The 12299-nt window shown below is 35.2% G+C and overlaps 1 protein-coding gene across 6 annotated transcripts in view; it reads left to right on the forward strand.

The window, feature by feature from the left end:
- CFAP47 (cilia and flagella associated protein 47) overlaps positions 1–12299 on the forward strand; it is a 492283-nt gene that overhangs the window by 221316 nt on the left and 258668 nt on the right. For 5 of the 6 annotated variants that reach the window (XM_041740236.1, XM_041740239.1, XM_041740237.1 and 2 more), the window contains 2 exons: positions 7047–7181; positions 11684–11799. In XM_041740236.1, the coding sequence (XP_041596170.1) occupies positions 7047–7181; positions 11684–11799 (251 nt within the window). The remainder of the gene's footprint in view (positions 1–7046; positions 7182–11683; positions 11800–12299) is intronic. The other variant, XM_041740238.1, reaches the window with a different exon arrangement.

Below are 12299 nucleotides of genomic sequence, written 5' to 3' on the forward strand. Positions count from 1 at the left end.
TGTACCTATTGGTTATTTGTATGTCTTCTTTGGAAAAATGGAAAAATGTTAGTTGACTCCTTTTAACATTCCTTTGTTCATATATTTTAAATCTAAATTGAGCAGTGTTTTCATAGGATGTAGCTAAAATGTGGAATTTGAAATATGACTTTATAGAAATCTACTGGATATTTCTAAATATGTATAATTATGTATATCTAACTGTGCATGATAAGAAAATAGTTCTACTGATTTGTCCAGTTTTCTTAAATGCCGAGAATGAAGCTTGAGTGATTTAGTAGCACTACCCAAGCTCTAAAATTGAATTAAAGGAGCAGACTTCTTTGAATATAGATGTATTATCATTTTTTAATTTAGTAGCTAAAAAGACAACTTTTCATTTTGGTTTTAAAATAAATATTCATGTTGAGATCAGAATGGCAATATACATTATTATATTTGGATCTTCACATTATAATTCCACCTGGCCTTTCACATCAAGTCCTCAATAGCAATAATCATTATATGCCTACAATTTTGAGCCCTTTGTTAGAGTAATGAAATAGTATAACAAATTATTTCTTGGGGCGCCTGTGTGGTGCAGTTGCTTGAGCACCCCACTGGGTTTGGCTCATCCTGATCTCAATGTGGTGAGATTGAGCCCCATGTCAGGGTCTCTGCTCAGCATGGAGTCTGCTTACGTTTCTTTCTCCCTCTTCCTCTGTCCAACCCCTCAAGGTCATTCTTTCTCTCTGTCTCTCAAGTAAATAATTTTTAAAAAATAAATAAATAATTTCTTACTTTGAAGAATATACAAAATCATTGAATTATCAAGATATGTGCATAGTCAATGATAAAAAACATTCTACTCATGTAATTGTCGGTGTATGCAAAAAAACAAAGTATAAAATTCAGATAAGGGAAGAGATCAATATGATCTAGATGGATCCACCAAAGATTTTGTAGAGAAGGCAGGACTTATTTGGGGTCTTGAAGGAAGATTGGATTTGGATTGGTAGTGGCAAGAGACGAAGTTGTTTACTTAGAGGATATGGAGTAAACAGCATGTCAAATGTAATACATGACATACATTAAGGAAATTCTGTGAAGAGAGTGCCTTAGTTGAATTTCGAGATTAGAAAAATCAATATAGATATATATTGGGATATTGGATATCAGCATAAAAAGTCAGAATTATGTGGTATAATGGGAATAAAGGTATTTGTTCTTACAACGATGATTGGAAAGGACTCATAGGAGAGGTCCTGGAGACAGGGATCATAGACCAAACAAAATATAATTTCAGTTGGTCAAAGAGGAAGATATTTTCTCTACTCATGTCATTTGGGAACTTAAAATAATAAGTTGATATAGGAAACATTTGAGGTTTGCTAGACCTTGTGAACAGTCACAAAAGAAGGACACGGGAGAAAGACCATTACAGCTAACTGAGTTTTCTGTTCCATGACACAAGAGACATTGATGATGCCAATGCCCACATATGGCTTGGTATAAAGCTGTTCCTCACACCTGCTGGAAAAATGACATTTCATAATGATTTGCTTTTTCCGTGTATGAAAGTCACTTGCATGTTAAAGTCACTTTGTTTCAGGTCTGACATTTACCTTCTTTTATATTGATGTAGGTGTAAAGAGAAACTGTATTTTAGGATTTTGGCTAGACATTTCTTTTATAAGAGAGTTTTAGAGATACACTTCAGTGAAAGACTTTGGTTTGAAAGAGTAAAAATACTGTAGTTCTCATGAATTCAACAAATTGAGTATCCTCCAGAAAAGACACAGGATAGACCCTGTAAGTGGTACAGATATGATTAAACCACAATCATGCCTTCAAAGATGTTATTAATAGTGACCAGTTCACAAAAAAGATCTGATGCAAAGAAGATAGTGAATGCCATAGTATACATAGAAGCAATGTGCTATAGGAATCAAAAGGGACAGAAATCATTCTGGTAAGGGAACCAAGAAGAGTTACAGGAGACATTTGGTGTTCAAGGTGGCCCTTGAGAATTTGATCAGACTCAAAAGAAACTTAAATATTTTTGTTTGGACAATATAAATCATTATACGTTGTGCTTTTTTTTTCTTAGATTTTATTTATTTATTCATGAGAGTTAGGGAAAGAGAGAGGGAAACAGAGGGAGAGGCAGGCTCCCCACAGAGCAGGGAGCCCAATGTGGGACTTGATCCCAGGACCCTGGATCCTAGGACCCTGGGATCATGACCGGAACCAAAAGCAGACACTCAACTGACTGAGCCACCCAGGTGCCCTCTCCTTTACTTTTTTATTTACTCAGATATGTTGACTCAAAATTTTTATTTTATTGTATAATCAAACGATATTTTAAAATGTGAATATCTAATACATAAAAATGCAGAGAAAGATTTGATGAATGGAGAAACTGACAGTTAACTGATAATTATCAAGCTTTTAATAACCAGTTTCAATTCCTTAACTTTTTTTTATCAACCTAAATTTACCAACCACATTAAATCACAAAATTCAAAAATATTAAATTAAGCGATAGTGAATTAATGCCAATGCATAGCACTGGTTCACATTTAAAACCAAAGAAATAAAAAAATAAAAAAAAATTTAAAAAAAAACAAAGAAATTCAAAATATTTATTAATGTTTAAGTTTCTCCTTTATTATATTCTTTGCAGCTGTGGAATCAGCTAGATAAGTTTCTGTACCTGTGTTATGTCCTGTTGTGGAATCTTGCCATTTGAAATATAACAGTTGTTTACATATCTTCTCTTTCATGATATACATTATATTTAAAGCAAAAATATAGTGGGAATTATTTGGACTCAGTATAGAATGTATTTTTATTCCCTCATGTAAAGAAATGGATATGAAAATAAATATAACATTTATAGAGATTGTACTACACCTAATTCACTGAGTAGTGATGGGAGCTAAAGTTGAATAGATAATTTGACTTTTCTCTTAAAATTTTCATTTACTTTTGGGGCTTCTGGGTGGATCAGTCTGTTTAGCATCTGACTCTTGATTTTGGCTCATGTCATCATTTCAGGGTTGTGGGAATCAAGCCACAAGCACTGGGCTTGGAGCCTGCTTGAGCTTCTCTTTCTCCCTGTCCCCTCCCCCTTCTCTCTCTCTTCTTCTCTCCTTCTCTAAAAAAAAAAAAAAACACTTGTTTTTAGCAAGTTTGATGCTTTTAGCATTAAATAACAATTCAGGAGTGAAAGCACTTTAAAAATAAACAAATTCTTGGACACCTGGGTGGCTCAGTGGTCAAGTGTCTGCCTTCGGCTCAGAGTGTGATCCTGGAGTGCCAAGATCGAGTCCCACATCAGGCCCTGCATGGAGCCTGCTTCTCCCTCTGCCTGTGTCTCTGCCTCTCTCTGTGCGTGTCTCATGAATAAATAAATAAAATCTTTAAAAAATAAATTCAATATTTTATGTTAGATTAAGTCAGGCATTAGGAGATTATAGGAATAGTCAGTCAGTTACTCAATAAAGTTATTAGAGATTCATTTTTGCTCAGCCCTTCTCAACCTCTGGTTTTGTTTTAGGTGTGTGCACTAATAACCACCAAATTTCTATTGAAATTCTCATGTAACAGTGCTATACAGTTACTCTTGGGGCTAGTTGAATAGCACCTCATCTTTCACTTCTCTTTTTCCATAAGGTAAACCTTTTCTAATGGTTAACTGCATATTTCCTGTCACGCGTCATTAGCCATAATTACATTCCATGCTTGTAGCCAAACCAGTGTTTGATAAAAGTAATGAAACAGCCACAAAAATTGGGATTCTTAGGGAAGAAGAAAGGAAAAAATTGCTTTGCAGAAGGTAATCAAGTGTTCTCTGTAGAATTAAAGTATGTCAGTGGGTACTGCTAGTTATATTTGGTGTCCAGTACAAAAGCTGGTAATATCTTGAAGTCATAGAAAATTAAATCCTCCACAAAGGTCGACATTATTTCACCTCTTCTTGTTACTGATGAAAAAACTGAGGCCTTGGGAAACTAATTGATTTAGTCAAGATCATGGCACTGTGTAGTAGCAGGGCTGGAATTTGGTTTACCAGATTTCTACTGCAGCATTTTTCTCTATTATGACCTATTTTGTTTAATTCTTTGGTGGGAAATGGACCAATACAGTTGAAGTTCTTCTAGGTTAGACCTGTATAGAGAAAGCAATGATTATATCTTTGAAAGATATTTCACAAGGAAATCTTCTTTTAAGCAAACCTAACTTAAAATAATAATAATAATAATAATAATAATAGTAATAGTAATAATAATAATAATAAACCTATTTTAACATTTGGATTTTTGAGCCTAGGATCGACTAAAGTGTAATTGCTTTAGGTCATTTTCATCGAAACTTATAAGGAAAGTTAAGGATGCTCTTTTCTCTTTTTTTTTTCAGTCTAATATCTTAATAATCAAATATATCTTCCCATTAAGATAAACATATTTTTTTAATTTCTAAAGTATTGCATTTTCATCCCATTATATATATATTTTTCAAAGATGAGTTTTAGGTATAATTCTATATTGTTACCTATATTTTAGATAATATTGTTACCTATATGAGGTAATATTGTTAACTAGGTAATATTGTTACCTATATTTTATGCTGTAGTCACTAAAAAAGTGTTCAAAAGGCTTTTTATTGACCTCAGACTTGAGCCTACAGTGTTCTGCCACTAGTCTTACCCTTCCCCCAACAAACACATTTCTCATCACCTTAGCCCTCTTTTTAAAAAAATATTTATTTATTTATTTATTTGAGAGAGAAAGAGAGACCATGGGGTTGGGGCAGAGAGAGAATCTCCAACAGACTCCCAATATGGAGTCCCATTTGGGGCTCTGTCTCACTACCCTGAGATCATGACCTGAGCTGAAATCAAGAGGCAAACACTTAACTGACAGGCACCCAGGTGCCCCACAGCCCTCTTTGATCCCACTCATAGATAGGCCCATCCTAAAGAGCCCAGCAGAGCCATAGTCTTCACTTCGTGAGAATTAAACTCTGTATTTAGTTTTTAGTTTTTTAGTTTGTTCTTATCTTTATTTTTCCTTCACGTGTTGACTAACATTGTATTTCATGAAGAAATGTGCTACCACAGAATACTGATGAGTAACTTTGGAGTCTTGGTGTATTTCTCAGTTTTCCTCAAATCATACTCACTAGCAGCTTTCTACCCTGCCGAGGAAAGCCAGCTCCTTTATTTTTTACTAAAAATCTCCTACCCAGGCACCTTTATTGGTTAGCCTTACTGCTTATTGACAAAACAAGAAACAACAGGGACACCTGGGTGGCTCAGTGATTGAGAGTCTGTCTGCCTTTGGCTCAGGTCGTGATCCCGGAGTCCTAGGATCAAGTCCTGCATCAGGCTCCCCACAGGGAGCCTGCTTCTCCCTCTGCCTATGTCTCTGCCTCTTTCTCGGGGTCTCTCATGAATAAATAAATAAAATCTTAAGAAAAAAAAAACAAGAAACCACAAACTCTTCTATTCTTTCAAATAAGTAAAAGAATGTATTTAGGAATATGAACCAGCAGATGATCAGAGGAGCTGTTTTTTATTTGCTGGGAACTGCTGCTGTACTTCAGAGTTAAGTGTATTAGTTCCACATAATGGCTTAGGTCTCCTTGGCTCCCACACTATTTGCATTTCCAAGCCAGACCTGGATCATTTTCAGTTACTAACTTGAATATGAGCCATTAACTAGATCTTCATTTTATAGAAGTGTACTGACAATGACAGAGTTGTTTGTCTATCAGCGGTGTTTTATGTCTTCTAATCCATGCCTTAGACCATTCTCAATACTTCTTTGCTATGAGTGATTCTCCTCTAAGACCTTCACATTTTTCTAGGACATCATAGATACTATATGAGCTGATACAAAGAATCTTTCCTCCTACTCCTGACTCTACTTTTCTTTTTTAAGGTTTTAAGATTTTATTTATTTATTTGACTGAGGAGAGAGCACAAGCCGGGTGGGGAGAAGGGGCAGAGGGAGAGGGAAAAGCAAACTCCCCACTGAGCAGGAAGCCTGATGCGGGACTTGATCCCAGGACTCCATCCCTGGACCTTGGGATCATGACCTAAGTCAGCTTAACTGACTGAGCCACCCAGGTGCTCCTGACTCTACTTTTTATATTCAGTGTACATTCAGGCTATGTTGATTGTCCCTGCTATTATTCCTTTGCAATTCTGGCTTTTATCTCAAATCTTTTCCAGCATCCATCACTAATTTACCTTGGTTATCAGTATGATTACATTTTCTGACCTATTACAATTTGTTCTAGAAAAAGTACTCCCTAACCACCTCCACCCCCACCTGATCTGCCTGCATTGTTGCTCTTGTGTTATTCCTCATTCAGAAATCAAGTCCCTCACCTTGGCATCGATGACACCCTCCACAGTGTGGCCTTGGCGCTCCTTAGTCTTTTCACGCAGTGCTTGGCCTTTCTTGCCTTACACATGATTCGAATTGTACTTCTTTAACAAATAAACACTATACTTCCCTATATCCTTGCACTGTAGTTCTGTGCCTTTCTGATGGAAAACATCCTTTTCTGCACCCCAGGCACAACCTATTTAAGATCCAAGCACTCTTCAAGGCCATCTCTTGTGCTGCCTTCTCCCTTGAGCTTTTGCTTGAAGTTCTTGCCTTCTTTTACCTCAGTAATTTGTCTACTTCTCTGTTCTATTTTATTGCTGTTTATGGTATTTTGCATCAGGAGCAGTGTCTTAGTCACATCGGTCAGTATTTCTAGTGCCTAATATTTTTATGATCTCTGACAAGCTTTTGTGAAGACTTTGAGGCCGTGAGGTCAGTGTTATACTGAGAACACATCTAATTCATCTTTTAACACCTGAGTCAAGCTTTTCTGATTCACAGCAATATTCTGTTTACTGTGTTTACAGTTCAGTGTCAATGTCAATTAGTAATATTTTAAAATATGTTAAAGTAATTCAATAATTGCTGTATTATGCCTTAGCCCTTTTTATATATTTCATCGACATATCCTCTCTGATGTATATTTCTTTTCTTTGAAACTAGGCCACGGACATCTGTGACCCTAATCCAATCCTGATGCTCATGCTTTGTGTCTATATGTATGAAAGGCTCCCGACATATCTCCCCAAGAAGGTGGTGCCCTTTCATTGTACTCTACATGACACTGTGCTGAGACAGGTATGGATATATTTGGGGCCAAAATATGTGGAGTTAAACACTTCACAGGGGTTTTAGTTAGTTCTTTTCCAACCCCAAATTAACGAAAGTATCAATATGATATAGTAAGCCTTAGCAAATATTGCTTTTTCTAAAGAAGGTTTAGCAGAGTGAAAGAGACAATTTTTGCATAATAGTAATCACCTGCAATGAAATGATGATTCCTAGATGATTCATTTGATGAATGGGGCTTGGGGAAGTAGAAAATGAAAAGTCAGGCACTTCAAAGGGCAAATTTTCTCAAAGTACTTGACACGCATTTCACGTGCAAGGGGACTGACCCCAGGAGCGTAAACTTGTGTTCTGAATGTACTCAGCTTTCCATAAGGGAGCAGTTTACACATCTAGTTGAATTTATTCAGATGAGGATATAGAAAGGGAAATAAAAATCAAAGTTTTCAGGAAAAACTTCAGGAAAAAAACCAGGACCATCTAATTCCCACTAAAGGATATTATATGTGCAGGAGCTGCTAAATGTATAACAGTGAATTTTTTAATATGCAGAAAAAAAATCAAAAATGAAAATAAAATTTGAAGTCCCATGACAATAACAAATCTGTATAAATATGTCTATATTTATGAAGTGTTCTCTTTGATTGAGAAATATCTTGTCACCCATCTGGATGGCTATGTCGGTTAAGCATCTGCCTTAGACTCAGGTCATGATCCTGGGGTTCTGAGATTGAGCCCCACTTCTGGCTCCCTGCTCAGTAGGAATCCTACTTCTCCCTCTCCCTCTGCCTGCTATTCACCCTGCTTGTGCTTGTTCTCTCTCTCTCTCTCTCTCTCAAATAAATAAATAAAAATATTTTAAAAAAAAAGGAGAAATATCTTGTCAAGGACCATTGACCTCAATTTGTTTTTCAAGCTGTTTGTTTCATATTTACACTTGTGAAATATCTTCTAGCACACAATTTTTATTTTTAAAATTCTTTCCAATTTTTTTAAAAGATTTTATTTATTTGAGAGAGAAAGAGCATGCATATGAAGAAGGGAGATGGAAAGAGAAAAGGGTGAGGGGCAGAGGGGGAAGGAGAGGGACAAGCAGACTCTGCACTAAGCATAGAGGCTGGCTCAGGTCTAAACTCCAGGACCCTGAGTTCATGACCTGAGCTGTAACCAAGAGTATGATGCCTAACCGACTGAGCCACCCAGGCACTCCTAGCATACAGCTTCAAATTGCTTATGTTTATATCAGATTGTTCCTTCTACAAATTTTCATAAAATCTTCAACTAGATTTATAGGTCTCTCCTTTCTTTGAGGACACTAGTGGCTGATAGAATCTTATTTCATACAAAAGTTACTTTACCTCTTTGGTCAGATCATATCTATTCCTTTTCTTTGGCTATTCTATGTATTCCTCCTCATATTTAGTTGCGAGGATGTGATTTTATACTTTTGATGCAGAACTTGTCCATATTTGGTCTTCAAAAATATGTTTTGGTGATCTTTGATTTGTAATTGTGCCTCTAAATAAATATGTAGCCTCTGTGACAAGATGATTGATGGTTGGTAAGGATTCAGTTAAAAATCAGGGAAAATCAGGTACTTGTCTCAACATGTAAAGGGTTCAGTTTAGGGTGAGGAAAGCCTCTCCTTATTATTTCTTAGTATACGTTGAGATATGATTCCTTTTAAGGATTTTTTTTTCTTTTTTTTGTCAGAAAAAAAGACATAAGACTCTTTGGAAGTTTTTTCAACAGTATTTACTCTGATAATTCCCTAACTGCAATGATTCTCAAAGCCTGGAGCTGTAATTATGTTGGAGAGATCTTTTGACTTCAAAATAAAATTTCTAAAGAGTTAGAAATGTTTTGATTAAGCCTGCAGAAACTAGGAGGAGTCTGGATTAGATTAAGCAGTGATTTATTATAGTAAGGTTTAATTCCAGTTCTTTAATTCTGTCCATGTGTTTGTATTTCTTTATGCCATTTAATTGCCATTATTTTTTAAAAGTACTTAACAGAAACTCATGTTTCAATATAAATTTTAATTGTGATGTTAAAAATCAAATTAGAGCAATTAAAATGGAAACAGTTCTTTCCACATTTAGCTCTTTACTAGAAATAATGTTCATATCTTAAGATTATAGATGATAGGCACCTGGTTGGCTCAGTAGGTAGAGCATCCAACTCTTGATCTCCAGGTCTTGAGTTCAAGCTCCACAGTGGGCATGGAGCCTACTTTAAAAAAAAAAGAAAGAAAAAAAAAGATTATAGATGAAATTATACAGATACAGCTTTTATTTTCCACAAATGTAGAGTATGTCTTTTGAAGGCAACAAAAATTAAATATGAATGCAAAAAACTGTCAGTTACTATAAGCTTTAATTTTAAATTTAATTTAAGAAAATCACTGATTTGGAAATTGCTGAGAACGTTTGGCATAATTTGCCCCTATGCATCAACACCATAAATGGCAGTGCTTAAGTTGTTGAGTATTTTATTTTATTTTATTTTTAAATAAATTTATTTTTTATTGGTGTTCAATTTGTCAACATACAGAATAACACCCAGTGCTCATCCCATCAAGTGCCCACCTCAGTGCCCGCCACCCAGTCACCCCCACCCCCCGCCAGTTGTTGAGTATTTTAATCAACATTTTCATCACTCTAGAAAAAAGAAGAATCTCAAGAAATGGCTACTAGAATTGAAAAAGTATTTGTGTAACTATATGTCACTAATAGAAACATAGAATCCTAGAACCAGTAAAAAAAATAGTGATCAGTGAAAAAAAAATTTAGATTGTGTGGTTTTCTGAGGTATTTTTAAAATGCAATTGAACTTTTCTTCTTACTTTTTTGAAGCAGAATTTACACAGAATCACAGTTGTTAAAGATAACTATTAAATAGTGAAAGTTAAGCTATTCTTACAAAAGATGCACAAGGGGAATTGAGGCTCCGAAGCTTTCTTTCCTTTCCTTGAACAGATTTCCTTTGTCCCCATTTGCCACTTACTACCCCAATGTGAAATCCTGGGTGGAATAATCTGACCACAGGTGAGCCCAATGCCTTTGTGTCATATATAGGATATGACATAATGAGAATGAGTGGCTTTTTTCAGATTTCAGAGCTGGTTATGGAAGTTCCAGGACTATAAAACAAAAACATTTCACAGAGAATCCTCATGATTTTCTACATTTCCTTTCAGAAAACAGAAACTAGTTCTCTGGAACTTAAAATCATTTACTAGTACTTCAAATTCATACATAAATACATACATACATACATAAAAAATAACACACTGGGTTTGTCTTGCTCCCAGTATAAATGATATGCACAAGTAGGTAAACAACATGAGAGCCCCAATTCCTTGGTATAACCAAAGATAGAAGAAACTCTTTGGCAACAACGTACTTGTCCTGGTAGTTACCAAAAATTCTCATTGAAATATAAAACTAGTTAATTTAATCTTTTATTTTTTTTAAGATTTTTTTTTTTTAATTTTAGAGAGAGGTAGAGAAAGAGCAGGAGGAGGGACAGATAGAGAGGGAGAGGCAGAGAATCTCAAGCACTCTCTGCACTGAGTATGGAGCCTGATGCAGGGCACAGTCGCACCACCCTGAGATCACAACCTGAGCAGAAACCAAGAGCCAGACACTTAACTAACAGAGCCACCCAGGCTCCCCTAGTTAATCTTTAACAAATCTACCAAATTCTGTATAAGTCACCATTATTGCTGTAAGTCACTATAATCATGCATGGTGCTAATTGTTGACTCTTCCGATCTCTGTGACTATACTTCTTGAGCTATGTAAGTTGCACTCACCTGTTGTCACTCTAATTTGGCCACTCATGCATTTTTCCCCATGTCATCTTCCTCCTCTGAGTCAGTACTTTCCATGATAACCTGGAATCTTTCCACTGTGTCTGTTTTTTTAAAATCTCCATTATATTCTACATAAACACTTGGATATTCACAGTTTTCATGAGATATCCTCTCTAACTTGTCCTCAAGTACCCTCCCTATCTTGGCATCAGAAAGAAAGGAACACCCAACCCAATGTTATACTATTGCTTCAAGTCAAGGCCACCATCATTTTCAGCCTGGGCCTCTCTTTTTAAATGTACATTCCTTATAATACTTTCTACACTGAGCAGCCTGAGTAGTATTTTTGTAAATTGGATTATCTAAGTTCTCTGTTTAAAATTCTCCAAAGATTTCCCTTCGCAGTAAGAACAAAATCCAAGTTGCTAACTTTGGATTTCAAACCTTTGATGATCAGGTGTTTCTACATCTGTCATTTCCTTACTTGAAAGCTTGAAAGCTCTTTCTCCTTGCCTATTCTGGTAAACTATCTATATATGTGTTATCTTTAAATACGAAGTCTGCTTTCCTCCAGTTAGTGCACATTAGGAATATTTTCATGATTAAAGTGTATAACTTGCTTTGATGAAAATAAGTGCTAAATTATATATTTTTAAAATTCATGATCTTATGTATACTCTCTTCTTCAATATAGATTCTACTGAAAAATTCAAGCTTGAAACAGTTAGTGTATAATGCTACAATTATTGGAAAAGATGCCTCTGACTTCTCCCTTTCCCAGGCAAGGAACACTGTGACAATATCTCCAAAGTAAGTGTTTTTTTTTTTCTTTTTAAATTTTGCTTCACTAAAAATAACCCTAGAGATTTAATGTGTATTATAATTATAAAAGAGTGGCCTGGATTTGTTTTTAACTAGTATATGTATAATGAAAAGATTATCACTCAGGCATAGATAAATTATGTATATGTTGCTGAGATTCCTCACCAATTTTGTTAAAACAATTTTAACAACATAAAACAGTTGCTTGTTATGTATGCTTTTAATTTTAGTTTATTTTACATGCATATGGGCCATAGAGATTAGATTATAAGTTGTTTGTTTATGTACTGTGCTTCAGTTTCCTGTAGGAAATTCAAACCAGTGTGTGCTAAATTTATATGTATATATATCTGTTATATAGTTATATTACTTACTTATATATATTTTATAGATATTATATATAACATTATTATATATCATTCTGTTTATATGTTATATATAGTTGTTGCTGAGCAATGTGCTCATTGTAGAAAATTTAGAAACTATGA

Source organism: Vulpes lagopus, chromosome X (assembly GCF_018345385.1).
Source record: "Vulpes lagopus strain Blue_001 chromosome X, ASM1834538v1, whole genome shotgun sequence".
NCBI lineage: Eukaryota > Metazoa > Chordata > Mammalia > Carnivora > Canidae > Vulpes > Vulpes lagopus.